General features: G+C 36.2%; 9 protein-coding genes and 1 long non-coding RNA gene across 14 annotated transcripts; 5 read left to right on the plus strand and 5 right to left on the minus strand.

Moving 5' to 3' along the window:
* Positions 1-96: 96 nt before the first annotated feature.
* Positions 97-2,960, minus strand: LOC104770219 (uncharacterized). The gene is made up of 8 exons (XM_010494611.3): positions 2,436-2,960; positions 1,836-2,201; positions 1,627-1,747; positions 1,107-1,419; positions 958-1,030; positions 707-797; positions 520-599; positions 97-426 (listed from the first exon to the last, which is right to left on the minus strand). Exons 1-8 carry the CDS (start codon positions 2,532-2,534, stop codon positions 292-294), a joined length of 1,278 nt encoding a protein of 425 aa, XP_010492913.1. The 5' UTR covers positions 2,535-2,960; the 3' UTR covers positions 97-291.
* A 1,864-nt stretch (positions 2,961-4,824) lies between these two features.
* LOC104772361 (F-box/FBD/LRR-repeat protein At5g18770-like) lies at positions 4,825-6,630 on the plus strand. The gene is made up of 4 exons (XM_087503615.1): positions 4,825-5,223; positions 5,570-5,956; positions 6,066-6,200; positions 6,331-6,630. The coding sequence occupies exons 1-4, from the start codon at positions 4,825-4,827 to the stop codon at positions 6,628-6,630; spliced, it is 1,221 nt and encodes a 406-aa protein (XP_087359741.1).
* A 2,787-nt stretch (positions 6,631-9,417) lies between these two features.
* Positions 9,418-11,487, plus strand: LOC104772362 (F-box/FBD/LRR-repeat protein At5g18770-like). The gene is made up of 3 exons (XM_019241833.2): positions 9,418-10,646; positions 10,757-10,900; positions 11,034-11,487. Exons 1-3 carry the CDS (start codon positions 9,753-9,755, stop codon positions 11,331-11,333), a joined length of 1,338 nt encoding a protein of 445 aa, XP_019097378.2. The 5' UTR covers positions 9,418-9,752; the 3' UTR covers positions 11,334-11,487.
* A 38-nt stretch (positions 11,488-11,525) lies between these two features.
* Positions 11,526-12,309, minus strand: LOC104770220 (uncharacterized). 2 transcript variants are annotated; one of them, XM_019242085.2, is made up of 2 exons: positions 12,226-12,309; positions 11,526-11,949 (listed from the first exon to the last, which is right to left on the minus strand). In XM_019242085.2, exon 2 carries the CDS (start codon positions 11,891-11,893, stop codon positions 11,684-11,686), a length of 210 nt encoding a protein of 69 aa, XP_019097630.1. In that variant the 5' UTR covers positions 11,894-11,949; positions 12,226-12,309; the 3' UTR covers positions 11,526-11,683. The 2 variants fall into 2 exon arrangements, with proteins under 2 accessions (XP_019097630.1, XP_087359530.1); XM_087503404.1 differs by lacking the exon at positions 12,226-12,309 and having other exon boundaries at positions 11,526-11,860.
* On the plus strand, positions 12,295-14,062 carry LOC104770222 (Cox19-like CHCH family protein). Its single transcript, XM_010494613.3, has 3 exons — positions 12,295-12,507; positions 12,649-12,863; positions 13,707-14,062. Exons 2-3 carry the CDS (start codon positions 12,676-12,678, stop codon positions 13,837-13,839), a joined length of 321 nt encoding a protein of 106 aa, XP_010492915.1. The 5' UTR covers positions 12,295-12,507; positions 12,649-12,675; the 3' UTR covers positions 13,840-14,062.
* Positions 14,063-14,127: 65 nt separating this feature from the next.
* On the minus strand, positions 14,128-16,672 carry SCL28 (SC35-like splicing factor 28). 3 transcript variants are annotated; one of them, XR_015592096.1, is made up of 8 exons: positions 16,366-16,672; positions 16,183-16,260; positions 15,776-15,940; positions 15,600-15,658; positions 15,457-15,496; positions 14,763-15,030; positions 14,467-14,673; positions 14,128-14,341 (listed from the first exon to the last, which is right to left on the minus strand). XR_015592096.1 is itself a non-coding variant. In XM_010494612.3 (7 exons), the coding sequence occupies exons 1-7, from the start codon at positions 16,542-16,544 to the stop codon at positions 14,335-14,337; spliced, it is 735 nt and encodes a 244-aa protein (XP_010492914.1). In that variant the 5' UTR covers positions 16,545-16,672; the 3' UTR covers positions 14,128-14,334. The 3 variants fall into 3 exon arrangements, 2 of the variants coding, with proteins under 2 accessions (XP_010492914.1, XP_087359529.1); XM_010494612.3 differs by lacking the exon at positions 14,763-15,030; XM_087503403.1 differs by lacking the exons at positions 14,128-14,341; positions 14,763-15,030 and having other exon boundaries at positions 14,463-14,673.
* A 143-nt stretch (positions 16,673-16,815) lies between these two features.
* On the minus strand, positions 16,816-17,640 carry LOC147918636 (uncharacterized). Its single transcript, XR_015592565.1, has 2 exons — positions 17,388-17,640; positions 16,816-17,112 (listed from the first exon to the last, which is right to left on the minus strand). It is a non-coding gene; the product is annotated as an uncharacterized LOC147918636 (long non-coding RNA).
* A 305-nt stretch (positions 17,641-17,945) lies between these two features.
* Positions 17,946-19,122, plus strand: LOC104770223 (glycine cleavage system H protein 2, mitochondrial-like). The gene is made up of 3 exons (XM_010494615.3): positions 17,946-18,243; positions 18,385-18,647; positions 18,838-19,122. The coding sequence occupies exons 1-3, from the start codon at positions 18,162-18,164 to the stop codon at positions 18,964-18,966; spliced, it is 474 nt and encodes a 157-aa protein (XP_010492917.1). The 5' UTR covers positions 17,946-18,161; the 3' UTR covers positions 18,967-19,122.
* Positions 19,123-22,738: 3,616 nt separating this feature from the next.
* On the minus strand, positions 22,739-23,255 carry LOC147918637 (uncharacterized). Its single transcript, XM_087503616.1, has 2 exons — positions 23,106-23,255; positions 22,739-23,029 (listed from the first exon to the last, which is right to left on the minus strand). The coding sequence occupies exons 1-2, from the start codon at positions 23,253-23,255 to the stop codon at positions 22,739-22,741; spliced, it is 441 nt and encodes a 146-aa protein (XP_087359742.1).
* A 1,233-nt stretch (positions 23,256-24,488) lies between these two features.
* On the plus strand, positions 24,489-27,479 carry LOC104770224 (chaperonin 60 subunit alpha 2, chloroplastic). Of its 2 annotated transcripts, none has more exons than XM_010494616.3 (9): positions 24,489-24,710; positions 24,806-24,956; positions 25,055-25,176; positions 25,291-25,498; positions 25,584-25,729; positions 25,811-26,117; positions 26,209-26,459; positions 26,573-26,776; positions 26,861-27,479. In XM_010494616.3, exons 1-9 carry the CDS (start codon positions 24,660-24,662, stop codon positions 27,149-27,151), a joined length of 1,731 nt encoding a protein of 576 aa, XP_010492918.1. In that variant the 5' UTR covers positions 24,489-24,659; the 3' UTR covers positions 27,152-27,479. The 2 variants fall into 2 exon arrangements, with proteins under 2 accessions (XP_010492918.1, XP_010492919.1); XM_010494617.2 differs by having other exon boundaries at positions 24,543-24,710; positions 25,055-25,190.
* The last annotated feature ends 481 nt before the right edge of the window (positions 27,480-27,960 follow it).

Genomic DNA, 27,960 nt, shown 5'->3' on the forward strand with positions numbered 1-27,960 from the left:
ACAAGCCAATCTCGAAAGATTTTTGAACCAAGAGACATTCAAAAAGAAGTAAAATCTGATCTCCTCATTCACAAAAAATGTATCTTCACATACAAAAGTACAAAGTAAAATTCTATTAGATGTATCTTCACATACAAAAGTACGACAAAGTCATATGATACAGTCTCCTATTACAAAGATATACAGGTCTCAATGTTTCAGGTGAAACCAATCTATCTATTCAGCAATGTGCCCTTCAATATCCAACTATCTTTAAGAATAGAAGAAATTAAAGAAAGGAAGACACTTTCTTTACACCAAGTTTGGATTCTGCGGAAACCGCACACGATGAGAGGAATAACAAATGCACAACAAGTTTAATCCCATTGCCATCCCGAAACCCATAATCCCCGCGAAAAGCATTGCATAGATAACCGGCACCTCAAGCTGGAAAAAAAAAGAGATCTTTCCATGAGTAATTTGTTTCAATAGGGAGGTTTAAGAATTTTGCTTAAAACATATGGTTTTAGTATTACTTACTGTAGCATATAACAGATGAACAAGTAAGGCCACTAATGCAAACTCGAGAGCGGCGTATGTCCATATGTATTCTCTGATCGCTGTGAGTCCGGAGGTAACAATCAACAGTATATATTTGTGTTAGCCTGTTCTATTAGGAGACGAATAGAAAATATTTGGAAATTTTCTATAGGGAGTAGTATCATACCGAGGATGACGGCAAAAGTTGAGGCTAAGAGAGCAAAGGTGAATGAAAATGGCGCTGCTACAAAGATTGCCTGTGACTTCAAGTCACGAATCTACAGAACAAACAGTTCCATGTTATGTTGTTTTCGTAATGAAAGGTAAGATCTTTGAAATGAAAGGTACGATCTTTGTGATGAAAGATAGGATCTCTGTAATGATATACCTAAAAGTCTGTGTTTTTGAATACTCAGGGTAAGAAAAAGGAAGCATTACCAGTAAATGTTCAAGGAAGAAGAAGTAGCAGACGGTGCTAATGAGTACAAGTACTACAAACTCTTGCCCGACACTGCACCACTTATTCGATCCTCAATTGTTAGATTGATTCAAGGAAAACAAATAAAATCTTAAAGCATCTGATTTACCTTATGGTTTGTGGATGCGAACTCTGCTGAGTGAGTTCCCGTCTATTGGTGAGTTGATTAATTGTTGGGACACGAAGTAAAATCACTGGTAAGTTTCGGACTTCTTGTCTGCAAACATCGCACATTCGCGTTCCCTTTGTACTAAACCACTTAATGGCACAATGTTCGTGAACGAGTCTGAGGTCACCTTTGCAACTGCATTCCATTTTCAGTGTGTTACCTTCTTCACACACATCAAGACAAATCCTGCAAACAGCTTCTTCTTCAGGGATTTCTTCTTCTGTTTCTTCAGCGGGAACCGGAGTGATTTGATCTGCCAGTGAAAACAGACGAAAGAAAGAAACATAAGAATGTGAACTTGCCGGTCCACTAATCAAAAGAAAATTGGAAGTATTTGGAACTGATAAAGCTTCTATAGTGACACAATCTATTCCTCGTGTCATTATCCAACACTCAGCCTTCCCATAAATTCATAAAGCAACCACCAAAAGAAAACAAAAATGAGCTCAATAGAACATACCGCCACTTGCTTCGTTCGAAATGTGATTCTTGCTGTCGTCAAAAGAAACAGCTCGTACAATGACTTTGTTTCTCCCGGGCATGGACAAGGATCTTGAAACTGGTGCATGAACACTATCTTTCTGCACCAAACAAACTCCAATCTTTACATTCTTGAAAAGAAAAACAAACATTTCAAATCCTTCAACACACTACAGGTAAAGAACTCACATTAGATTTAAGTTGTTCACTATGAACAACCACAGCTGAAACAGGAGGAGTAGATGCAGCCATTGACAATCTAGCAGCATTAGTAGAAGGAAGTGACAAACACCTTTTCCAATAAGGCGAAGTGATGGAACTAGCAACAAGAGGCTTTTCACTGCTGGTTTCTGAAACATTAGGACTTAGTAACAGTCTTCTCTCATAGTTTGGTAGAGAAGATTTCCTTTTAAGACTCAAATTACGCAAGATTCCTAAAGTGGGCATAGCTCCTTTTGGTGGTATTTGGATTGCAACATCCAATTGGCTTCCAGTACTTGGTTGAGATCTGGAGACACCATCATCACCTTCAGTAGGAGATTCTTGTTCTTTAACCTGGTGATTAAAAAAATCTCTCAAGACTGGTACAATACAGAACCTTTTCTAACAATTCTACAATGAAGCATAAGTTTTGAAGAAACCAATCTCATCCTAACCACAAACGAAACGAAACAAGTTGAGCTAAGAAAATGTAAAACCCCAAGAGCCAAGATAGGGTTTTTTAAATAGCGATTCAGCAAAATACACAAATACAATCAAAACCCAATAAAAACTCAAAATTTCGAATACCTGAGAAGAAGAAGTAGGAGGAGGAGGAGAAGATGACGATGAAGAACCATTAGCGGGAACACAAGTTCTGGGGGGTGGTTGAATTGAAGATCCTTCCATTATTATAATCGAAACCCAAGTTTGATCGAACTCCAAAATAGATTCAGAGCCAAGGGGGAGAAGAAGCAAATCTTAGAAAAGGGATTTAAGAAAAATTTTGTCGTTTATTTTCTGGTAAAGATTGAAGTGTGTGTGTGTGTGCATGCTTCTTCAGAGAATCTAGCATTTACTGCTCTTTCCATTGAATTCTATTAAGAAAAAAAAAAAAAGTAAAAAGGTAAAAATCAGTCAAACTTAACTCAATGGGAAATTACTTTTTTTTTTTTTTTTTTTCGGTAATTTTAACTAAACAAAAAAATTAGTCAAACCAAACTTTTATTATGGAATGAAACAAACAATGCAATGTGAGACAGTCTTCTTCTTGGCAAACAAAGCTTTCTCTAGGAAACTTCAAAGTAGAGAGACACGATATAACCAAAAACAATTGGTTGATCATTGTAAAATTCTGCTTCTTAAATAGCCTAGGCTAAAATTAAGCATCGATAAAACAAGAATGATCAAAGCTTTTGATTCTATACATTACAGCTTCCTTACAAATACTGTAAGCACCCAAATAGATGAGATGCGTTTCACACAATCCAGTTTGTATCTCTCAACGCATGATAGAAGAACAGGCTGCTCAACTGCGGAGGCATGATGCAGAAACAGCTGTGCGTGAAGCTGAGCAATCCAAACTTATTGCTGCCCAAGCTGAGCAATCCAAAGTTATTGCTGCCCAGAAGGACAAGATTGACCATTTATCAGTCGTCGAGGATTTTCTGAGGGAATGTGATCCGCGGTTTGAGAATTTCGTTGCAAGGAAACAGACAACCACAGAACCTCTTCTCCAAGATGATCCAACTCCAACTCCATCAACCGCTGCTTCATAGGTTTCTTCTATGTCTTAACTCTTTTTGGATGAACTCTATCTCACTCTACTCGGATGAACTCTGTCTCTCGCTCTTTTGTATGAACTCATTGCCACTTTTGTATGAACTCTATCTCATCCTCTTTTGATTTCTGTAACTTGAACATGTAGTGTATTTCAATATTTCGATATTATGTCTTTCTTAATTCGAATCTCTCAATTAAAATTGGTATACAAGAATGAAAAGAAGAGGATAATGGGAATGAAAAGAAGAGGATAATAGGAAATTAGTATATGAAACTTTCAAATAATGAAATCAATAGCAGTGGCTAAATAGTCGTAACATACAGATTCTGAAATCAAAATCAGTGGCCAAATAGTCGTAATGTAGTTTCTAAATAGTCACTACGGTAAGTGACTATATAGCGACTATAAACACTCAGTTACTAATTAATCACACTATAGTCACCCCTTAGTCGTATTTTAACGACTATATTACGACTACTTACTGACCATATAACGACTACATTATATGGTCGTACCGTAGTCGCTAAAAGGCGACTATAAATACGACTAAATAAATTAGCGACTATCGATCTCCGACTGCTTGAGTTAGTCGCTATTTGGTCGTAAACACAGTTTATGCGACTACAAACCGACTAATAGTGTAGTCGCTAACCGCCTGTTTTCTTGTAGTGTATATATATATATATATATATATATATATATATATATATATATATATATTTTGAGGTCTAAAGCTTATAAAGATTAAGTTATATGCCATCCACACAATTAAATTTGTTTTTTTTTTTTAATTGTCAAAGTTTGTACGAGGAAATTATGTCCTCACACTATCACTTACCAACACACAAAGAAGAAAAGAAGAGAGAGTATCAATGGTTATCAATTAGGTTGACCCCGTCTGAGTCCAAATAGCACATTTGTAATAGATTTGGATTGGACTAAAAATATTTGCCTAGAGAAAAAAAAAAAGATAGACAAAAAAAAAAAAAAAAAGAGTCGGAGCTTACGAGAACATCAAATACCAAATTAATTTTTTTTTTTCTAATTTACTAACATTATTTTATGAAATAAAACCATAAATTATACAACCTAATATTTATTTATATATATATATATATAATGTACATATTTGATAAATCTCTATATGCAAAGTGACAATACTAATCTTTTATTGTTATTACTTACACGCAGTAAAATTGCTAGGTCTGTAGCGTCTGTCGCTAGTAATCTCTCCGACGAAATTTACGATCGCCAGTAAATTAGTACCTAACAAAAGCTCCGTCGCTGAACCCTGTATTCATATAAGACTGATCTTGTTATACGTGTTTCCTTTTTGGTTCGGAATTCTATAGTTAAATCCTGAGAAATTGCTTAGGGTTTATAAAATCGATAGACTTCAACCAAAAACAAAAATCTATGGAAGGCGGAGTTGGTATATCAAGTGGGGAAGACAGGATAAGCTCATTACCTGAAGAGTTACTATGCCTGATACTTGACTCGCTTACGCTTAAGGATGTTGTTAGGACAAGTGTTTTGTCTTCTAGATGGAGAAATGTTTGGCTACGGGTTTCTAGGTTAGAGTTGAACATCTCTGACTTCCCAAATCAGGATACATGTGTGAGTTTTCTCGATAAGTTCCATAACGGATCAAACTTGTCTGAATTCAAGTTAAACGTTGAGACACATGTCCTTGGTTTTAAGGAATCTGTGCTTGAGCCGTGTCTTAGTCGATTTCTTAAGCACAAGATTCAACGTTTCGAATTTGTGAATGGCATGTATTTGATACCATTAACCCTTTCTGTGTGTGAGGCATTGGTATGCATAAGGCTCTATATGGTTCGATTGAATGATTTCGAGTCTCTTTCCTTACCATGTCTCAAGATTATGCACTTAGACCATCAGCATCGGAGAAACCACACCTCGTTTCTCTGTATAATGTATTTTAATTAGTTTTGTTTTAATATTATTATATATTTAAATAAAAAATCTGGAAAAAAAAATTGACTAATAATAAGTTAACACGTGGCAAGAGAAACGATTCTCTGGTTACTCTGCGAAGTGTTTCTCAACTGTTGTCTCTCTTTATTATTATTTTTTAATTTTTTATTAAGAGTATCCCTGAGAAAAATTGCCACTAATGATGCCCTTAGAGTATGTTCAGTTTCCCACCAATGACGCTGTAGTAATGCTAGTCTCATGCTCTCCGGTTCTTGAAGAACTAGTAATAACATCAAACAAGACAACTGATGCTGTAGGAGACATTCGCGTCAATTCGAAGTCATTAAAGAGCTTATCTCTAAAACTTTTTGGTTTTATTAGTAACATTTCATACGGAGAAGCAGTTGTGATCGATGCTCCTAGACTCAAATATCTGAGTCTCAATGGATGCAATTGCAGAAACTGCAAAATAACCAATATGGGTGCTTCCATCAAGGTTGATATTGATGTGACCTTTGATTCTACTGATTGGCAAAGGAATATCGTCCATAATTTTTTCAACAATTTTTCATGTGCTGGGGAGATGACCATCTCATGGAATTCTCTTAGGGTATAATATTTATACACAATTTACATCATATTTTAGTCACTTCATATATCTCTCTTTATGTTAGTCTCTTACTTGCTTATTTTTTCTTCTTTTTTTGGTTGTTTGGCAGTGCATCCAAATTAACAGGGACTTACCCAAATTTCATGACATGTCCCGTTTGTGCGTTACTATACGCCCAGAAGCCTCTCCGAAACTGGTGCCATTCTTTCTTGAATGCTGCCCAAATCTGAAATACCTTACCGTGGTGATGACTTTGTTTAAACTTTGCAACTTTATAACTTAAGTTCTTAAAGAAGTTTTTTTTTTTGTTTTTTGTATATAAAATTTACTGATTTATGGTTTGAACTTTTGTCGATTTCTTTTTTTAATTGCAGAAACTGTTTCCTGGTAGTATACTGGCAGAGGAAACTACACCTCCGGTTCTGTTACCTTGTTGTATGAATTCGTCCCTTGAATGCGTTGGCATCAAATGCTGGATCACGGAGAGAGCAACTGAACTGAAACTAGTTAGATACTTTCTGGAAAACTCATCAACAATTAAGAATCTTGCGCTACATTTGAAACATGAGTCTGGAGGAAGGATGAAACACGAGCCTGGTGTCTTGAAACAACTCTTTGAAATACCAAGACGTTCTAGTTTGTGTCAATTTGTCATTCTTGAAACAGCTCTTTGAATATTTCAAGACGCTCTAGAAAAACTCACCACTTTCGAAATAGAAAATTCCGAGTCCTAGCAGCAAAAAAAAGTGTCTCTCACCTTACTTGAAGATTCATTTGATTCGAATTCGTTGATGTTATATAATAACATAGATATGATGATTTATATAAGTTATTGTATCAATTAGTCATTCTTTGACAGCAAGATTTTGATGATAGAGTCTTCTGCTTTTTATAAACCCTGAGACAGTAATGAAAACATGAAACTTACAAAGTCTTAAACCTCAAGACTTAACCTGACAAGTTATTTGATTTGATAAGATGTAAAACTACTATTGGAATGTAGAGTTTTTTTTCCCTGTCACTTCATCTTCTGCTAAGTGAAGAAGACATGACGATTGACTCGAGGATCGTACTTATGGAACTCGAGCTTCTCAAGAAGTCCCTTGGTACTATTCCTCTTGACATAGAAGAACCCAGTTCCATCAGCTGAGACAAGACGAATGAACATGAACGTCTTCTTCCTCTTGTCCCCCATTTTTTTCTTCACTTTAAAACACTCTAGAGTCTAAACCTGAATGAAACTTTTACTATGGAATGAAGACCACCACCAACAAACAAACAATGCAATTTGAGAGAGTCTTCTTGGCCTACAAAGCTTTCCAGGAAACTTCAAATTAGAGACAAGATATTACCAAAAAAACATCCATTTCCAAAGTTACGTACGTTGACGGTTGATCATTAGTTGTAAATTCTGCTTCTTAAATAGCCTAGGGTATAAATAAGCATCGATAAACAAGAATGATTAAAGCAAAAGATAATTAATGCATGGATCGATGACTCTACATTACATAATTCCTTACAAATACTGTAAGTGTCTTCTTAATGATGATGATAATTAAGAGATCTCACACCCAAATAGATGAGATGCGATTACACAATGCAGTTTGTATTATTTTTTTTATTTTTTTTTAAGGTCAATATAAAGATTATCTCTATATACTCTATGTTACAAATATATTCTTTATCACCACCTAGAAAATGTCTATATGAACACATTAAGCTAACTATTTTACTTTCACTTTTGCATAGTTTTTTTAACTACTGAAATTGTTGACTCAAAAAATATTTTGAATAAAAATTATATTACATAATATACTAATCAATGTTGTATCATCATAATAATGTATGGCCACTATAGAGAAAATCTTTGCTCCGCCGTTATCCGTTATGGAGAAAACATTGCGTCCAATCTCTTCCACCATGGAGAGAACCTTGGCTCCGCCTTCCTCCCTTTGAGAGATAACCTTGCGTACAATCTCCTTCACATTCCTCCCTTGGGGAGATAACCTTGTGTCCAACCTTTTCCACCATAGAGAGAACCTCGGCTCTGCCCTCCTCCTGTGTGGAGAGAACATGTTCACGTCTTCTTGCTATCTCAAAATGGCTTGTTCCGAACCTCAGACAACCAGTGGGAAGTAAAAACCTTCTTCTAACGTCACAAAATCTTTTGATAGTAACTAATGTTAAATTTCTTAGTGTATTCGTGGAAGTGTCTTTGACACACCATGATGTAGCCCATGTCTCTGTAACGGCTCAACCACCACCTTGCTTAGTGAGCCCATGTCCACTTTCAATTCATAGGCCCACCTATCTAAGTGGTCCCTACATCTATTCCCAGCCCATGGACCCGCTCATATTCGATAGCAGGTTTGTTTCTGGGAGGCTTTAAAAACTTGTTTACCGACCCTACAAATCAACAATTTATTTTTTCATGTGTTTTTTCCTCAGTTGCACAGTTCCGACAATTAATAATTAATTGTATATTTTTCCTAATCCCTTTTTTTATTTATTTGTATTTTAATAACTTAAAAATTAAAAATAAGTAAATAATATTATAATTTCGAATTTTATGAAATATATTTATATATATAATCTCCTTATAATTATTTAAAAAAAAAACTTTGTATGTTTTTATATATTCTGTAATTTTTGATAATTATCTTTTTACATTATTAATATTTTTTAAAACATCAAATTTCTCCTATTAAATAATAATTTTTACACATGTCAAAATCTAAGATTGATAACTTGACACATGTCAAAATCTTGTTAATGACTAACTTTCAAAACCCAAGTTTATATAATAAGATTTTTCTATTTATTTGTATTTTAATAACTTAAAATTAAAAATAAGTAAATAATATTATAATTTCAAATTTTATGAAATATATCTATATATATAATCTCCTTATAATTATTTTTAAAAATTTTTGTATGTTTTTATAAATTCTGTAATTTTTGATAATTATCTTTTTACATTATTAATATTTTTTAAACATCAAATTTCTCCTATTAAATAATAATTTTTACACATGCCAAAATCTAAGATTGATAACTTGACACATGTCAAAATCTTGTTAATGACTAACTTTCAAAATCCAACTTTATATAATAAGATTTTTCTATTTATTTGTATTTTAATAACTTAAAAATAAAAATAAGTAAATAATATTATAATTTCGAATTTTATGAAATATATCTATATATATAATCTCCTTATAATTATTTTAAAAAAAAACTTTGTATGTTTTTATAAATTATGTAATTTTTGATAATTATTTTTTTACATTATTAATATTTTTTAAAACATCATATTTTTTCTATTAAATACTAATTTTTACACATGTCAAAATCTAAGATTGATAACTTGACACATGTCAAAATCTTGTTAATGGTTAACTTTCGAAACCCAACTTTATTATTATTAGTTTTTAAATGTACATATTTGTATAAACCTCTATATGCAAAGAGACAAATACTAATCTTTTATTATTTACTTAGCACGCAGTAAATTTGCTAGGTCTGTGGCGTCTGTCGCTAGTAGTCTCTCCGACAAAATTTACGATCGCCGGTAAATTAGTACCTAATTAACAAAAGATCCGTCGCTGAACCCTGTATACATAAGACTCTTGTTGTTCGTGTTTCCTTTTGATTCTTTCTGATCTACGTAACACTGCTACGTTTAGTGTAAACGATCAAACTAAGGGTTAGGATTGGTTCGGAATTCTATAGTTAAATTCTGAGAAATTGCTTAGGGTTTATAAAATCGATAGACTTGAACCAACAACAAAAATCTATGGAAGGCGGAGTTGATAGATTAAGTGGGGAAGACAGGATAAGCTCATTACCTGAAGAGTTGCTATGCCTGATACTTGACTCGCTTACGCTTAAGGATGTTGTTAGGACAAGTGTTTTGTCTTCTAGATGGAGATATTTTTGGCTACGGGTTCCTAGATTAGAGTTGAACATCTCTGACTTCCCAAATTACGATACATGTGTGAGTTTTCTCGATAAGTTCCACAACGGATCAAACTTGTCTGAATTCAACTTAAACGTTGAGAGACATGTCCTTGGCTTTAAGGATTCTGTGTTTGAGCCTTGTCTTAGTCGAGTTCTGAAGCACAAGATTCAACGTTTCGAAGTTGTGAATCGCATGTATCGGATACAGAAAATACCATTAACCCTTTCTGTGTGTGAGGCATTGGTATCCATAAGGCTCCATATGGTTCGGTTGAATGATTTCGAGTCTCTTTCCTTACCATGTCTCAAGATTATGCACTTAGAGCATGTTCAGTTTCCCACAAATGACGCTGTAGTAATGCTAGTCTCATGCTCTCCGGTTCTTGAAGAACTAGTAATAATATTAAACTGGACAACTGATGATGTAGGAGACATTCGCGTCTATTCAAAGTCATTAAAGATCTTATCTCTAACACTTTTTGGTTTGACTAGTAACGTTCCATACGGAGAAGCAGTTGTGATCGATGCTCCTAGACTCAAATATCTGAGTCTCAATGGAAACCATTGCAGAAACTGCAAAATAACCAATATGGGTGCTTCCATCAAGGTTGATATTGATGTGACCTTTGATTCTACTGATAACTTGTGGCGGCATAGGGATATCGTCCATAATTTTTTCAACAATTTTTCATGTGCTGTGGAGATGACCATCGCATGGGGTACTCTTTGGGTATAATATTTATACACAGTTTACATCATATTTTAGTCACTCCATATACTCTCTTTATGTTAGTCTCTTACTTGCTTATTTTTTCTTCTTTTTTTTTGTTTGTTTGGCAGTGCATCCAAATTAATAGGGACTTCAACCCATTACCCAAATTTCATGACATGTCCCGTTTGCGCGTTTCTATGCCCTCAGAGGCCACTCCGAAATTGGTGCCATCAATTCTTGAAAGCTGCCCAAATCTGAAATACCTTACCATGGTGATGATTTTGTTTAAACTTTGCAACTTTTTTAACTTGAGTTCTTAAAGAATTACTGGTTTTTTTTGTATATAAAAATTACTGATTTATGGTTTGGACTTTTGTCGATTTTTTATTTATTTATTTATTGCAGGAACTGTTTCCTTATAGTATAGAGGCAGAGAAATCTGGACCTCCGCCGGCTGTGTTACCTCGTTGTTTGGTATCGTCCCTTGAATCTGTTGACATCGAAAGCCCGATCACGCGGAAAGCAACTGAACTGAAACTGGTTAGATACTTTCTGGAGAACTCAGCAACACTCAAGAAGCTTGCGCTACGTTTGGATCATGAGTGTACTCGATACAAACACAAGCCTGGTGTCTTGAAACAACTCTTTGAAATACCAAGACGCTCTAATTTGTGTCAATTTGTCATTCTTAAAACAACTCATTAGACACTCCAAAGACACTCTAGAAAAACTCACCATTCGAGTCCTAGCAGCAAAAAAGTGTCTCTCACCTGTACCTTGAAGATTCATTTGATTCGAATTCTTTGATGTGATATATAATAACATAGATATGATGATTTAATTTATATAAGTTATTCTATATAGTTTGTGTCAATTAGTCATTCTTTGACAGCAAGATTTTGATGATAAGAGTCTTTTGCTTTTTTAATAAACCCTGAGACAGTAAATGAAAACATGAAACTTACAAAGTCTAAACCTCAAAACTCAACCTGACAAGTTCTTTGATCTGATAAGAAGTAACTACTAGTATTGGAATGTAGAGTTTTTAATCCCTGTCACTTCATCTTCTGCTCAGTGAAGAGGACATGACGGTTGACTCTAGGATCGTACTTACGGAATTCGAGCTTCTCAAGAAGTCCCTTAGTACTCTTCCTCTTCACATAAAAGAACCCAGTTCCAGCAGCTGACACAAGACGGATGAACATGAACGTCTTCTTCCTCTTGTCTCCCATTTTTTTCTTCACTTCAAAACACTCTACAACCATAGATGAGTTCCATCATTAACGATCACAATCTCAATTCAATATTTACATCATGCGACCTAAAAAAAACCAAGACCAAACCTTTTCAAAATTTATACATTTGTTTTTTTTCCAGATTTTCAAAGCAAAATGACCAAAATTGATTTATCCCACAATAGCATTCGAGATGTTCCGGTGAACTAACTAAAAAGATGCAAAGACGTTGTTTTTTCAAAGGCCTTAGATCATTCAATCAAATCGAAGAAATGGTGCAAGAAAGCTTTGCGCTAATCACAAAATGAAACATCAAAACTCACAGATGATCAAATATAGAGGTGAAGCATCGGGAAACTTACCGATGAAAGAAGGCGACCAGCGGCGGCGATACGATACGACGGCAGAGAGATGAAACGGGAGTGAAAAATTAGGAACACTCTTTCAGTCTTTCTGACGATGAAAGATAGTTTTATTCTCGGCCCATTACTTTATTAGGCTCTAACTAGGCCCATTGTGGCCCATTGTTGTTTCAGCTACTCACCTGGTTTTGTCTTCTCTCTCTCACGCTCGCTCGCTCGCTCGCTCGTATTCCGATTGTACTCAGTGGAGAAGAAGAAGATCCAAATCGATCCGTTGAAAAGGTATGACAGTGTTCTTTCTCTGCTCATTTTAATCCTCTTTAGCTTGTTGTTTGATTCTGATTCTGATTTTTTTTTTTTCTTCTCGGGATTGCGATTAGATTGGATTTAATTTTGGTTTCTGCATTTCGGATTTTTGTTTAGGGATTTCGAATTTTTTTTTGTTGAGCCATGTCGAGTGCGGTGGACGCGACGGGGAACCCGATCCCTACTTCTGCGGTGTTGACGGCGTCAGCGAAGCATATAGGTATGCGATGTATGCCTGAGAACGTTGCTTTCCTCAAATGCAAGAAGAATGATCCTAACCCCGAGAAGTGCCTCGACAAAGGTCGTGATGTCACTCGCTGCGTTCTTGGCTTGTACGTTTTCTCTCAGCGCTCTCTCTTTTTTTTTTTTTTGGCTTTCTTTGTTTGTTGATTGTGATTAGGTAGCCTTACGTTTATTTTGACTGAAGATTGTGATTGAGTGATCAAATGGTTAGATTTATAGTGTTCTCTAGTCATAGAGGGTAAGCTTCGAAACTTCACGAAATTAAGACCTGTAGGGATTGGATTAGTTCTATTCATCAACACTGTAAACTAATTGATTGAGCATAAGTATGTGATTTACAGTTTTGTGGAATCTCTTTCCAACATGGTTTAGTTATCCTTTAGCCACGAGCATGGGATGATGGGATCATTATGGAGGTTAAAGGGTCATTGATGATATCATCCATCAATTTTTAAAAATACTTTTTCATAGAGCTCAGGTAGTTTTGAACCCGATAAAATCAATGTGTGTTTTGTATACGATTTTAGAGTTTAGAAGAGCTATACATGCCAGGCATGCTCGGCATTGTGATATGCTTGAATTGTGTGTAATTTATGCAGCATGCCATGTATTTTCTGAATTTCACAATGGGCTATTTAGTATATCGCTCTCTAATGTTGGCCAAGTAGAGACAGATCATACGACACTTCTGTTCACAGCTTGTCATGGTTTTCCTTAATTAAAAGCGATGAAGAAACCATTTGCTTCCGTTGGAATGTTGGTCTAAAACATAGCTTTATCGTTGAGAACCATAAAACTTTTTTGAACCCATCAAGCATAGTGACCATCAATCTGCACCACTGGGACCTTAGATTATGATGCTAAGTCCATATTCAGACTTATATGGTTTCTTCTGTGAAGCGTTAATTTTGGTTTTAATATGGACTTTGCAGGCTGAAGGATCTTCACCAGAAGTGCCAAAAGGAGATGGATGATTATGTTGGGTGTATGTATTACTACACAAACGAGTTTGATCTGTGTAGGAAAGAGCAAGAAGCCTTCGAGAAAGTTTGTCCCTTGAAATGAGAATCACAACAAGGTCTCTTGTTATGTTTTTAATTTGTATCTTCTAATAAAGCAAAGGTGTTCATTTTTGAACGAGCTTTTACTCACTCTCTCTTGTTTGTTGTCATCCCATTTTTTTCTCTCAAATGCTTTTGTAGCGACTTCTCAAAGACAACCGAATGACTCAATTTCGTTGTTCAATGGTTCTTTAATCAATCAGCACAGAATGATTGTTGGAAAGTAATGCAGTTATCTTGGTAATTAGGCTTGTGGATTATTAAGACGCCTATTGATCAACTTACACAGAGAAAGGCAAAGTACTTTCATATTGAAGACTTCTTTACAAATGAAATTGAGCTGTGTTATATAAGAACGAAACAAGCAAACAAAGAAAATAGCAAAAAGGTAGTGAAACACATAAAACTTAAAATTCTAGTGTTTCAGTGTTTCACTAATAAGAAAGCTGTCTTCTTCAAAGCCAGAAGACCATCATAGAAGCCCACTTCTTGTTATTTATCAACGACTGCAAAGAAACACCATAACGTCATCACACATGTTATTAGAGATAAACAGATTGCAATGATGCTGGCTCTAGTCCTAGGACCAGAGAGGCATCTTGATTATACATAAATGCAGCTATTTCTTTACCTCAAGGATCGAGAACGGGACCTTGACAGACTACGAGACCTTATTGGAGTAAGCACCCTCTCCTCGCCACGACTTCTACGGTTTCTCCTTGGGCTTTGGGACACATTATAAGACTTGTCTTTCTTCTCCTTGCGGGGCAAAGGAGAACGAGAAATAGATCTTGACCTTTGAGGAGAGTACAAGTCATCTTCTCTTCCTTTACTGTGTCTGCCAAAGAAAAGAAGGATTATAATCTCTTACATACAGAGAAAACTAATCTTTCCTAATCAGAGAATACACGAAGAATGCAAACATACTACTAATGTTCTTCATATGGCTTTTGTTCCTTCTCACACTATAACTGATTAGACACTGCTTCTTTATCTAACGTCTACCTTCAACACATTTCTGGAAGATAAGATCGATAACTTGAGAGATCTCTTATGGGCCAAAAACACTCCAAATATCCCATTTCTCCAATTCAATCTTGTGAACCTTCTCTACTGTCCACAATATTGAATGGCCCCATCTCTCCAAATATCATTCTTTCTTTGGCCAATAAAAGACTATTCATTCATTATTTGACTGGATGACAAAATGACATACGCAAAACAAAACAGAAGTCAAGCTCAATTCAGTATGGATAGTACGTACAAAATCTCTTGGTCAAATTATAGATAACCAGTTGACCAAGTGGTATCCAAGCTTCAGCTAACCAAAACTGGTGAGTGATGAAGATGATATTTGGTGAAATAACTATCCAGGTTAAGGTTTTAAGAGGAAAACATCCAAGATAAACATGTTTCTACAAGACTTATCAACTTATATGTCACTAGTTTGTGCCCTCTCATTGTATCATCCACACACAACTAGCAGACAAAACAAGTGACTAGGAATGAGCGCCATTTGCATTCACATTTTCACATTAACGAGTTCCAAAAACAAGAGAGATCTTATCAGACAGAAAGTGAGCACACATAATAATAAACGTGTAATAGATGAGAATCAAACCTTGAATCTCGCCTTGGAGGAGAACGCGAACGTGAATGAGCTGATAAACGAAAAAGGACTGGTCAGGTATTTATCTAACGATAAACAGCAGTCGTCCTGAGACATATAAAGAAAAGTTAAAAGCAGGTCAAGAAGCTACTTACAACGATATCTGCGCCTTGGTGATCTGTGTGAAGTCCTCTTGTAGTCCCCATGTCGACCACTATATTAAACCAAATAGAAGTTGTAAGTAACTACGTACAACGCAGTGACGCATTCACATTTACAGGGGAAAAAATTGATATAGCTACAAGAAAAGAAAAAAAAACAGAGCTTCTACCTAGAATGGTTAGTTGTACGCATTTCTTGTGGAGTTTTACGGTTCTCCTCAGCAAAAACAATGGTTATCTCACGCCCACCAATAACTTTGTGATTCATTCGCTTCATCGCCTCAGCAGCATCTTCAGCATAACGGTACTTAACAAATCCAAACCCTCTCGGCTCCCTAAAACCACAAAACATCATCAAAATCAAAGTTAAAAGCACCTGCTCAAACAACACCACTTACTTGAGAAACACCAACAATTCCCAATTAAAACTAGTTTTATCTATAGCCATAAGGTTATGAACATCATCCTTTGTAATGTGAATTCTCAGAATCCGTTTACATTGTTCAAAGAAATAAGTATTTGAAAATTAACTATAAGCATCTACTGATTACAATTAGAGACAAAGGTTGAAACATACCCAGTATAATAATTCCTCGGCAGGTATATGTCTTTGAGCGGACCAAACCGCTCAAACGAATCCCTAAGATCGTTCGGTCTGAAAAACAAAAAAAACGAGTTAACATTTCAGAAATTTGAGCCGATGAAACAATATCATTTAAAATCCACACACATGTCGATGAACAATAGAGAGAGAGGAGACCTAGCATCGAGAGGGAGATTACGGATAAGCAAACCAGAAGGATCAGAAGATTCGTGGTCGCGAGATGACAAGCGTTCACGGTGGCGATTATCGTCGTAGGTGGTTTTACGGTCGCGCGGTGGTGACCTGTGACGAGGACGGGGACTATAGCTTCTGCTTAGGCTCCTCGCTCTAGCCATCTCGAGAGATTTCTTCAAAAACAAACCCTAACCCTATTCTCTCTGTGGCAGCACGAAATGTGAATTAGGAAGTGAAATTTGGAGGGAGAGAGGATGCAATCGACGACACTGTCGGAGAGTTTCAAATCAACAACAACACTTGCCGGAAGCTGCTTTGCCTACGGTATTTGGGCTTTTTGTTATGGGCTTACAAATTTGAAATACTATGGGCTTGCAGAATTTTAAATATAATGGGCTTAATATATTTGAGGGAACTGATGAATAATTCAAAAGTCAAAAAAATTTGAATGATACAAATGATTTGGGAGTTAGTTACACTTTTAGAAAGATAAAATACTCTTAGAAGAAAACTGGTGGTGAGGTAATTTTTAAGCTACTACAAGTAATCTTTATCGTGAAAACTGCGGTGGCAGCCACATGCGGAACAAGATAGAGCCTCTGGGGTACCTTCTACGCCGGCTGCCATGAATTCGCCGCAACCATCTAGTGAGCAACGACCTCCCATGTGAGCCATATGGTTTTTCAAACATTTTCCGTATTTTACTATCGCAGTTGACATATCAATCTCCTGTCCAAGTATTCAACGTGTTAGCACATTATCAAATTTGTGGATCATGTGACTTTGCTCTCTTTGCACTAAGTTGGAATCGGGCTTGTAAGTACATCATATGATCAATCAGTTCGGTGCAAGTTTGATTAAACCAAAAAATATATTGATCCAATCTATTCCTAATTCATAGTACTGTAAAGTGATTTTAAGAAGATTTAAGATCTACAAAATCTTATTGTAAAGTCCAAAATTATCTACAATCAAGTTAACAAATATGTGATCGGTGGACCAACCTTTTTAACATATTTCCAATGGAAGCATACATGGCAACCGCAGCCACCACATAAGAAAGCCTCAGGCGTTCCTTCCTCCCCGCCGGCAACAAAATGCCTACAATGGTCTTTTGGCTCTCCATTGATCCTATTTACGCACATTCCATAAGTAACAATTTCTCTCCACTTACTCATTATACCTCGAAAATATTTATCTGATCGGAATATCTCAACTTTTCTCCTTTTGATCGGTTGAGAGATTTGACATCTCAATGACTTGATCTTAGAAACAAAGAATCTCATTTATGAATCATAAAAATGTTGGTTGACATATTTTTCCTTTGACTGTGTCAATTCGATTATGATACACACGTTAATGTTTTTGAATAAAAGAAAGAAGTGAGAATCTAGATGAAGTATATATAACTCAACACAATTTAGTACCCTGCTGTTTAAGAACTTGTCAATTAATTAAGGGATAGGATAATAATTATGGCGACAACAACCCTCTAACTACAACAAGCTTATGCATCTCCGCCTTAAACTAAATTAATTTTAGAGTTTTGCCCCTATGTTCACAAACTTAGTAGTACATGTTAAATTTTACTTTCATTATCATTAGTACCAATGCACTATAATAATGTTTTATAAGCCAAAAAGCAATTCCACCAACCCCTTTTTGTCGAATAATAGAATATTACTAATCACCGGTTCTGTGACTGCACTCTCAGTATTTGTGTATCAGCTCTTTGTACACCATTTCACCAGCCGACGAAACCAAAAGTTTTTTAAAAAATGGCTTTGAGATTGATGTTGGCTTCTTCTAGGATTGCTTCTCATCTCAGGATCTCCGTGTCCCATCGAGCGTTTTCTTCCGGTGATGACTCCCGATCTCTCTTTTCTTTTTTTATCGGTTTTGATTGTGTGCCTTTATTGATTTGATCGGATTATCTGATCTTGAAGAAGTGTGTTAAAATATTCCTGCTGAGTGTTAGTTTTATATTTCTGGTGTAAATAGTGGTATTGAAGGATCTGAAATACGCGGATTCACATGAATGGGTGAAGATTGAAGGGAATAAAGCGACGGTTGGTATAACGGATCACGCTCAAGAACATTTAGGAGATGTTGTCTATGTAAAGTTGCCTGATGTGGGACGTTCTGTGTCACAAGGTGAGAGTTTTGGAGCTGTCGAAAGCGTCAAAGCTACTAGTGATATCAATTCACCTATCTCCGGTAAGGTCCTTCAAGTCAATAAGGACCTTTCCGAGTCCCCTGCTTTGGTGAGTTCTTTTCTACTTTCCTCGTTAGCATTATTATCAGATTCGATTTAAACTTGGAATGCATATGGCTAAGGCTAAGTATAAATTCGTTTCTTGAATCTTGAGTGACCTTCGTTGATTCTTGATTCCGTTGATGTACGTAGTAAAAGCATTTTAAGTGGTGAGATTCTCTGTTATGTTGGATTGACAGGTGAACTCGAGCCCATATGAAGAAGGATGGATCATGAAAGTGGAGCTTAGTGATGCAGGGGAAGTGAAGAAACTGATGGATTCAGACAAGTACTCCAAGTTCTGCGAAGAAGAAGATTCCAAACACTGAGCCTTCTTCTAGTTTTGTTCTTTTTGTCTAAGCATTTCACTGTCAGCAACATGGTCGGAAAAATCCATTTGTGTCAATACATGAAACCAAGAGAGAAGTCTCTCTCTTCTCTTTGATGTTTTTTTTTCTTGGCCTTAATAACAAAAAGCTTTGGCATTCAGATTGGTTTTATCAAATTATTGGCCTTCTTTGAACTATACAATAATGAAATCAGATTAAATCAAGAACATTTTGGCATATATTTTTAATTATTTTACTAAGTAATTATACTTTGGTTAACCTTAATAAATCAAAGAAGATTAACCTTTGCTTAAAATAAACAAATAGTTAACTCACAAGTATGATGTGAATTTGTGAATATGTCTCTTTTAAAAAAATTTCTAATATATTTATCAAAAAATTTCATTTTTGTTACGAAAGTAAAAAATAGGAGAAACTCGCAAAGTCACAAAAGGATGCGTGCATGTGATAAATATTACGTAAATTTGTGGAACTCATTGTCACTATGCAATCATTGTAACTTCTCTTTTTATCTCTATAAATAGATCGATGAATATTGTAAACACACCAATACAATTTAAAAACCTCAATTATAGAAGAAGTAAAAATTCTCTCTTGTCTCTTTTTTATTCAGTACTAGCAATTGATCCGCGCTACGCGCGGAAGTTTCATGAGGTTCTTTTTATTTTCGTTGTTTTGTTAGTTTGATATTTTGTATGTTTTTTCTCATTTTTCTGTGTGGTTATGGTGTTCTTATATTGTTCTTTGTTTTTTACTGGTTTTTTTTGGGTCTTTTTTTTTCAAGTTTGTATTTTGTTTTCTATTTTAGAAATCTAAAATTTACTAAAATCATGATGATCTTTTTTTGGATTCATAAAATATAGAATTTGAAGTTAAGTTTTGTATAGTTATTGTTTTTTTTATTGGTTTAGTCTTTCGTTTTGGTTTATTAATTTAATTTCTCATTTTCTCGTTCCATATTTTTTTACTTTTCTTAGATGTTGTTGTAGGTAATGTTTTTTGTTTTTTAAAAGAAAATAATTAACCTGTGGTAGTTGTTTTTTTCAAAATGCTTTTGTTTTTGGAGTAATGTGTTTGTGGTTTTTGATGTCAAATGTTTTACCAGTTCAATTACTTACAATTCTGTAATTTTAATTTGGTTCTTTTTCTGTTAGACATTGGGCCTTAATTTCTTTAATAATTAGAATTATGTTGGGCCGTTACGTTGTTACTGGTTTGTCCTTGATGTGGGAATGGCTTTCTTCCCTTTCAAAACATGAGGTCGTGTGAACGGATAGCGGAGCGGAGAAGTAATTTTCCCGATCTACAGTATTATTAGAGTTTTGAAAGTATTTCCTTCATCATGCTAATCTTTCTTCATTCAGCCCTTTCAGTGATGAATAATTTACCTCTCTGCGCTTTGCATCCGTACGGGTTAATTGGCTCTTCTCTGCTGGTTTTGTTCCAGTTAAGTGTTTGTTGGTCTTCAAATCTGGCGTTTATTGATTTTTTTTTTACGGTTTCATTTCAGAATTAATTTGTGAATTGTAATGCCGATTTTTTTTTTAATTTTGTTTCGTTTGGTCTCCAGAGTCTGTGTTTCGATCGGATGTGAATTGTGTGTTGTTAAATTAATGAATAGAATTTCTAACTTATTTATTTGTGTTTTGTTGTTTACGTTATTAAATTTTATTTTCTTATGTTTGTTTTGTTTGTTTGGCAAGTGATTCCTGCGAGAGGTGGGCAGGATAGAAAGATTCAGTGAAGCATTTCTCACTTAGCCATGGTTGGTTTTGTTTTCCATCTGCAACATGTGATTATTTAAACATATGAAGATCACGCATGTGAAACTTGACACAAGCTTTAACATGTTTTTTTTGATTTACAAGCTTTAACATATTAAGATGAGCATATTAGAGTTTACTTCTCTTGAATTTTGTTCTGTCTTTTACTTTTCTGCATTTCGTTTTCTGCTTCTTGCTTCCTTCACCACTCACTCTTTCTTTCAGGTCAGGTTTTATATTTTTCAGGAATCCTTACTTTGTGAAATGTTTGGCAATGCCGAAGACTGCAGCTGGAAGGTTATCTTACACAATAACATACACGTTTCAGTGTTACGAATGCGTGGATGGTTGTAATAAGAGCATGAGCGTAATAATAAAGTGGATCTTAGTTATAGAATTTGGAAAATGCACATGTGGGTTCGTTCATCAATGTATACATGTTCAATCTTCTGTATACCATGATATGGTTGACCAAATATGGAATATTTGATCTTCAAACTTGGTCAAATAACGGTTCAGAAATCTTCTCCTCTTTTCAGGAAGATCGAACTTGTTTTATAATTAACATGTCTTTAAATACATTGTAATCTTGATTGTAAAGACTTAGAGAAATACAAAGACTTTCAATGGTTCTGTAGAGTTGAGACATTTAGCATGTTTGATAGTCCAATTTTGGGTACGTGTAGACAAAGATTTTAGGAATATGAAAATTAAATGGATTAAAAAGAGAGCCGGTTATTACATTTCTACAAAGTCCCTTGTTGTCACAAACTCCCCATCAAAATTTAGTCCCTGATGTAAATTAAGTTAAAGTTCACCGGGAGAGAAATAATTGGTAAGTGTGTTGCAAGGTTGACAGATCATAATATTTGAGAAGACCATGCACATAGTATTGACTACACATAATCAAGAATAGGTAGAATATGACCTCCGATTCTCTGAATATCTTGGGGTTGATATTGGTGGGTAAATTATACAACTCCCTCCATCTTTCTCGCTATAAATAACCTCAAGCGTGGTCGCGTGTTTGTTCATCAAATGCGCTAACTCGAACTTTCTCACCGCTGCTTCTCATTGCAGCAGTAGTATTGAAACATGTGGTGATGTAATATGGGTAAGTCATGGGGGAGGGAGAGTGTATGTTTAATTAAACAACTCTAAACATATGTGGTTTGCTAAGAACTCAAACCTTTCAAGATGTATAACGACTAACATCCTCTCCAACGTTTGTGTGACTCCATTATGATACGCATGTGTTAAACAAACTTGGCCCATGTGAAGAGAAGGTTAGTTTTTGAAAGTATAAAAATATCGGAACTGTTCAATATATTAGGTTCCAATAAGAAGACGTACCCGAGAGTTTTGGAATTTGTGTTTCCAAGAGAGAGTAATTGTTTATAGAGATATAGAAATCAGTGAGTTTAAAACGTGGGTTGCTTCTTGTGACTTCAAGACCATATATAATGTAGATTTCCCCATGGCCTCCATCGATCAAAGATCTCTCAAAATTTAGAAGGTGGAGAATGTTAATCGACCCCTGCATCATAGTAGTCTGCAACACACATTACTATTAAAATAGGAGGAATAGGTGATTGAGAGTCAAACATGAGGAGCATGAGGATATCTTTTCGTCAATGAGAGAATGAAGTCAACACCCATGAGTTGGCTGACGCCGGATTTTTAGCATTACGGGCAGGCCAATAAAATGGAGCAATCTACCCACTACATGTTGCTCTAAACAGCGAGGTTTGAGCTATGCAAATGAAATGTAAGGAAATAATCATTAGGCTATAAATTCATGAATAGAATAAAATAACAACACTGTTAATCAACATAATATAGAAAAGTAGAACAAAGACGCCCTGTACATCATATAGAAAATTTGTCTATTTCTTTTTCTAAATTAAACGAAGTCATGAGCGCTTAATAATGGAAGTTTTACTTTTAAGAGATGAACACAATATAGGAGACGGGCAATATTGAAAGAGTTAAATCCTCGGCTCACCTGGAAGATCTGTATTGGTATTGGCAAGAGAAACCAACTGCTGATAAGTAATGAACCTGTAAAACTCTTCCGGAAAAATACCGAAAGACTCGTGGACCTGATGAAAAGCAGTGGTTGCTATGAAACGTATGGAGAAAGGGGAATCAGTTAGTTTAAAACGGGTGTTGCTTTTGGTGACTTCAAAATCCGATAGAATATATATTGCCCCATCAGACAGCGACTTTTCGTGTTTTGAAAGATGAGTGACATTGATGGATCCTTGGATGAAACAACTCTGAAAAGAAGAAAGTTAAATTAGAGAAAGAGATTATAATCGAGTAACTGAAAAATGTAGTTGAGATCGATACAACCTTTTGATCTATTAGCAGGAAATCTACTCCCATTAGTTGGCCTCCTTTTTTGACGTTGCGGGCAGTCCAGTGACGAAGCAATCTTCCAACGATCTGCTGGTGTAGGCGGCCAGCTTTGAGATTTTCGAATGAAACAACAGTGGAATCCATGTTAGTAAAGAAAAAATTTAGAGAGAAAGAAATTGTGAGAGGCATGAAGTTGGAGGAGAAGGCATTATATAGGACTTGACCTTGCACGCATTGAAGAAAAATTAGTGCGGCTTCAATTGAATGACAAAGCATTGAAAGAACTTGAGTAACAGTTGTAGAGGAAAACTATCCGATGGAGATAGAGAAAGGGTTTGAAGGATAAGCGAGTAAAGAAACAATGAAGAAGATGAGGGACGTGTGAGGTGATAGAAGGGAATCAAGATGGGGGGACGGTTGAGGTCGCACATTAATGGCGGCGGAGTCAAGCTACCAGGAAAAGAGTTTTCTTCGATGAGCAGATTGAACAGGTAATAGAGATGGATTCGAAATGGGCTTAGAAATTCAAATTAAAGAATGAAATAAGAATTGCTTACTGTGTTGTCTCCTAAAATTGGGCTTCAAGAAAATGGCCTAATTTAATTGAGAGAGATGATGACGTGGCAGCACCAGGAGTGAGAAAACTAGACTTTATATATATAGATCCCAATTCTTCTACAGTATAAAATTTTCTCTATTCTTTATATTATATTCACCACAAAATCAAACACTTATTTATAACAATTTTCAATGTATACATTTCTGTTTTGCTTTCCCTGAAAAAAACAAGGGGAATTGGGTTGTATGACCAAAAAAAATTCTATAATTTAATAACTAACTATACTAACTATGTATTGATTATATACTCTATATTATATGTATAATACCAATTTTTACCTCTTCACTATCTTTCATCACCACCACCATCTTCTGACCACCGGCCATCGCCACCACCTCCGGCGTCACCACCACCGGCCACCACCTCCGGCGGTTCTTCGGCGGCCACCACCTCTTTACCATTATCACCACTAGGGTTCTCAATGTACTATCCCTTAGGGTTTAGATTTCCTCCAACCACTACCGCCGGGCCACCGCCAGAGACCGTCGAAGAACCGCCGGAGAACCGCCGGGCCATCGCCGGAGACCGCCGGACCACCGCCGGAACACCGCCGGGGGACCGCCGGACCGTCACCGGACCACCGCCGAAGTACCGTCGGACCGCCACCGGACCACCGTCAACCATTACCGCCGGCCATCACCTTCACCCCTACCTTTAAACCAAAAAACCCAAAATAGTAATTTACCCTACCCTTGATCCTACTTTTCTAATTTTTTTAATAGATGGTTATATTATTCTATAGTTTTTTTTGGCTACTCAGCTAATTCACCCAAAAAACAAACTTATATTAAAAAAAAAAAAAAAAAAAAATTGACTCGTCGCTTGACTCGTCCGGGTAATCGAATTTACAAAACTCGCTCACCTAAACCCCAAACATCAATTAAAACCCCTTCCGTCGCATCCTATTCCCATAAAACGGAAGAGACGAAATGTTAGCCGCCGTATCACCGTCGTCTTTCTCGCCGACAATCATTTCTCCGGTAAGTCCCCAATTCCTCTCTTCGCCCACCATTTCGTTCCCCCAAGAATCTTATTTTTTTTTCTTAACCGAACAAGTTTCCTCTCGGTCATGTAGAGCCGTAATAGTCAGAGGAACAACCCAAGAAAATTCTCAGTGGTGAGAGCAGGATCCAAGAGAATACTCTACGGTAAAGATAGCAGAGAAGCACTACAAGCCGGTATTGATAAGTTAGCTGATGCTGTTTCCGTTACTTTAGGCCCTAGAGGTGAGAGACTCATTGAATCCGAATTTAGAATTGCTTCATTTTGGAATTGATAAAGAAACTGAGTCTTGAAAATGTTTTTGTTTTTTTTGAATATGAAGGGCGTAATGTAGTGTTAGCTGAAAAAGACACAATCAAAGTTATTAACGATGGTGTTACCATTGCTAAATCTATTGAGCTTCCTGATACGATTGAGAACGCTGGAGCAACGTTAATTCAAGAGGTTATTCATTCATGGTGGCTAAATGATTCGTTCCCCTCTTTCTCCTTGTTTCGTTCATTGTTTTAATGAATTAGCAGCAAACCTGAAACTTTGGGGGGATACTTTGTAATGTAGGTTGCGGTTAAGATGAATGAATCAGCGGGTGATGGGACAACAACTGCAATCATTTTGGCTAGAGAAATGATCAAGGCTGGATCTTTGGCTATTGCTTTTGGAGCTAATGCTGTTTCTGTGAAGAATGGGATGAACAAGACTGTTAAAGAGTTGGTCAGGGTGTTGATGGTGAAAAGTGTTCCTGTCAAAGGGAAGAGTGATGTTAAAGGTTACTTACTACTTATTTACCATAGCTAAGTTTGGATTGATCTCATTTTTCGTAATAATTTAAAAGGGATTCTTGTGTTCTGTAGCCGTGGCGTCAATCTCTGCTGGCAACGATGAATTTGTGGGGAACTTGATTGCTGAAACTGTGGAAAAGATTGGCCCTGATGGCGTCATCTCCATTGAATCATCTTCCACATCAGAAACGTCTGTTATAGTTGAGGAAGGGATGAAGGTTAGTTTCACACTTTTGCATAGTTAAGATTATCAAACCATTGGGTTACTGTGACTCATGAGGAAAATTTATTTTGTACAGTTTGACAAGGGCTATATGTCGCCTCATTTCATCACAAATCAGGAGAAATCTACTGTGGAATTCGACAAAGCTAAAATCCTTGTGACGGATCAGAAAATCACTTCAGCCAAGGAATTAGTTCCGTTACTGGAGAAAACTTCACAACTCAGTGTTCCACTCCTTATAATTGCAGAAGATATATCCGCGGAAGTGCTTGAGATACTGGTGGTGAACAAGAAGCAAGGTTTGATTAATGTTGCTGTTGTGAAATGTCCAGGAATGTTGGATGGGAAAAAGGCTTTGCTACAAGACATTGCACTCATGACAGGTCCCGGTTTTTTCTCAATCAACTGTACTTTCCATGTTGATTTTCACACGACATAGTTCACTTGCTAAACATGACAAATGATATAAAACAGGAGCTGATTATCTTTCCGGAGATTTAGGCATGTCTCTCATGGGTGCAACTTCAGATCAGCTAGGTGTTTCTCGGAGAGTAATAATTACAGCTAATTCGACAACTATAGTCGCAGACGATTCAACTAAACCGGAGATTCAGGCAAGAATTGCTCAGATGAAGAAGGATCTAGCTGAGACAGATAATTCATATCTTTCAAAAAAGATCGCAGAGAGAATTGCTAAGCTCACAGGAGGTGTGGCTGTAATTAAGGTCCAATTTTACCATAACCCTTCTTTTGTTTATAATATGCTGCAACAACTTGGGATGTCAACAGAACTTAATTTCTACCGTGAAGATATCAGGTTAACCCTGTCTTGATTCAGGTGGGAGGTCACACTGAAACAGAACTTGAGGACAGAAAACTTAGAATAGAGGATGCGAAGAACGCTACATTTGCAGCCATGAGAGAAGGTATAGTTCCAGGTGGTGGTGCCACATATATTCATCTTTTAGATGAGATCCCGAGAATCAAGAAGAATATACTGGAAGATTCATATGAACAGATAGGTGCAGACATTGTAGCGACGGTATGAAAACTGAATGACGAAACCAAAACCTGTTTCCTAACCATTCTGGTTTCGTTAAAAATTCGCTTCTCTTTTTGTTTGCAGGCGCTCACAGCACCTGCAATGGCCATAGCAACCAATGCCGGGGTTGATGGATTAGTTGTAGTGGAGAAAACCAGAGAGCTCGAATGGAGAAGTGGTTACAACGCAATGTCTGGAAGGTATGAAGATCTTCTGAACTCTGGAATAGCAGATCCTTGTCGGGTTTCAAGATTCGCCCTCCAAAATGCGGTTTCTGTTGCCGGCATAGTTCTCACGACTCAAGCTGTGCTTGTGGATAAGATCAAACAGCCTAAACCTGCCGTTCCTCAAGTTCCAGGCATACCTACCACATAACATAACCACCACCATAGGTAACAAGCACAAAGACCAAACTCTTTCAGCAGAATTTTGTCTGGATCGAAACTTCCGCTCGCAAAATGGCGTTTGATTTTGTTGTTGTTAAATTAAAACATCAAAATCTGGTGATGCAATGATATGTGCACAGTATGAAAAAAAAAAAAGATTATTGGAATCATTGTGGCTTAATCTGGAAGCCAAACTTGTTCTCTCGACTCAATTAATTATCAGACAAAGCAAGAAGTTTGCCTTGTAAAGCAAGATTCCTACGTTGTAAAACCTGATTCCTTAATTTTAAACAATATACAGATATGTTTTATATCCATTTCATTTTGTGCTTATAAAGCGACATGTCTTCTATTTAATGTATATGCAAATGTTTTCAATCATCCAATAAGCCAGCGATTAAGTCAAATAAGCAATTTCAATGGTACTCAAATGTCACCTCCAACTCCAATATTAAGTAACCCATAAATTGTTGGTAACTTTCTCTCCAGTTGTATAAGTATTCACTTATTCTAGAGATCGAACTCGGGTTCACAATATCACCTAACCCTCGAATTCAAGTCTCTGTTGGTGGTTTTTTTTTTTTTTTTTTTTTGGCAATCAATTTCTGTTGGTGGTTCATTTGGTCATGGTGTCAACATTAAACATTTATTCCAAGGCCCAGACTGGGCCATAATATTCACATTCCCCCAAGTCATTTGTTTAATCATGTCATATAAAGTTTCTCAACACAATAAAGAAATAAAGTAAGCTATATGATTATTATAGTACAAAAGGGGGTATATAAAAATCACATGGCG

The sequence above is a fragment of the Camelina sativa genome, chromosome 20 (assembly GCF_030686135.1).
Source record: "Camelina sativa cultivar CO46 ecotype springtype chromosome 20, ASM3068613v1".
NCBI lineage: Eukaryota > Viridiplantae > Streptophyta > Magnoliopsida > Brassicales > Brassicaceae > Camelina > Camelina sativa.

What these genes read in the sequence shown, in the direction of transcription:
- LOC104770224 (XM_010494616.3), top strand. Translation starts at nt 24,660, where the DNA reads ATGTTAGCCGCCGTATCACCGTCGTCTTTCTCGCCGACAATCATTTCT. An exon ending in AGGGAAGAGTGATGTTAAAG is followed by an intron (nt 25,499 to 25,583) that starts GTTACTTACTAC and finishes TGTGTTCTGTAG; the next exon opens with CCGTGGCGTCAATCTCTGCT. An exon ending in GTGCAGACATTGTAGCGACG is followed by an intron (nt 26,777 to 26,860) that starts GTATGAAAACTG and finishes TTTTGTTTGCAG; the next exon opens with GCGCTCACAGCACCTGCAAT.
- LOC104770220 (XM_019242085.2), bottom strand. Translation starts at nt 11,893, where the DNA reads ATGGTTGTAGAGTGTTTTGAAGTGAAGAAAAAAATGGGAGACAAGAGG.
- LOC104772362 (XM_019241833.2), top strand. Translation starts at nt 9,753, where the DNA reads ATGGAAGGCGGAGTTGATAGATTAAGTGGGGAAGACAGGATAAGCTCA. An exon ending in TCGCATGGGGTACTCTTTGG is followed by an intron (nt 10,647 to 10,756) that starts GTATAATATTTA and finishes TTTGTTTGGCAG; the next exon opens with TGCATCCAAATTAATAGGGA. An exon ending in ATCTGAAATACCTTACCATG is followed by an intron (nt 10,901 to 11,033) that starts GTGATGATTTTG and finishes TATTTATTGCAG; the next exon opens with GAACTGTTTCCTTATAGTAT.
- LOC104770219 (XM_010494611.3), bottom strand. Translation starts at nt 2,534, where the DNA reads ATGGAAGGATCTTCAATTCAACCACCCCCCAGAACTTGTGTTCCCGCT. An exon ending in TCTTCCTTGAACATTTACTG is followed by an intron (nt 798 to 957) that starts GTAATGCTTCCT and finishes TTTGTTCTGTAG; the next exon opens with ATTCGTGACTTGAAGTCACA. An exon ending in TTCATCTGTTATATGCTACA is followed by an intron (nt 427 to 519) that starts GTAAGTAATACT and finishes TTTTTTTTCCAG; the next exon opens with CTTGAGGTGCCGGTTATCTA.
- LOC147918637 (XM_087503616.1), bottom strand. Translation starts at nt 23,255, where the DNA reads ATGGATTCCACTGTTGTTTCATTCGAAAATCTCAAAGCTGGCCGCCTA. An exon ending in TCCTGCTAATAGATCAAAAG is followed by an intron (nt 23,030 to 23,105) that starts GTTGTATCGATC and finishes TCTTCTTTTCAG; the next exon opens with AGTTGTTTCATCCAAGGATC.
- LOC104770223 (XM_010494615.3), top strand. Translation starts at nt 18,162, where the DNA reads ATGGCTTTGAGATTGATGTTGGCTTCTTCTAGGATTGCTTCTCATCTC. An exon ending in CCATCGAGCGTTTTCTTCCG is followed by an intron (nt 18,244 to 18,384) that starts GTGATGACTCCC and finishes TGGTGTAAATAG; the next exon opens with TGGTATTGAAGGATCTGAAA. An exon ending in TTTCCGAGTCCCCTGCTTTG is followed by an intron (nt 18,648 to 18,837) that starts GTGAGTTCTTTT and finishes TTGGATTGACAG; the next exon opens with GTGAACTCGAGCCCATATGA.
- LOC104770222 (XM_010494613.3), top strand. Translation starts at nt 12,676, where the DNA reads ATGTCGAGTGCGGTGGACGCGACGGGGAACCCGATCCCTACTTCTGCG. An exon ending in ACTCGCTGCGTTCTTGGCTT is followed by an intron (nt 12,864 to 13,706) that starts GTACGTTTTCTC and finishes TGGACTTTGCAG; the next exon opens with GCTGAAGGATCTTCACCAGA.
- LOC104772361 (XM_087503615.1), top strand. Translation starts at nt 4,825, where the DNA reads ATGGAAGGCGGAGTTGGTATATCAAGTGGGGAAGACAGGATAAGCTCA. An exon ending in TTTCTGTGTGTGAGGCATTG is followed by an intron (nt 5,224 to 5,569) that starts GTATGCATAAGG and finishes GAGTATGTTCAG; the next exon opens with TTTCCCACCAATGACGCTGT. An exon ending in TCTCATGGAATTCTCTTAGG is followed by an intron (nt 5,957 to 6,065) that starts GTATAATATTTA and finishes GTTGTTTGGCAG; the next exon opens with TGCATCCAAATTAACAGGGA.
- SCL28 (XM_010494612.3), bottom strand. Translation starts at nt 16,544, where the DNA reads ATGGCTAGAGCGAGGAGCCTAAGCAGAAGCTATAGTCCCCGTCCTCGT. An exon ending in AATCTCCCTCTCGATGCTAG is followed by an intron (nt 16,261 to 16,365) that starts GTCTCCTCTCTC and finishes TTTGTTTTTCAG; the next exon opens with ACCGAACGATCTTAGGGATT. An exon ending in CCGAGGAATTATTATACTGG is followed by an intron (nt 15,941 to 16,182) that starts GTATGTTTCAAC and finishes TTGTGGTTTTAG; the next exon opens with GGAGCCGAGAGGGTTTGGAT.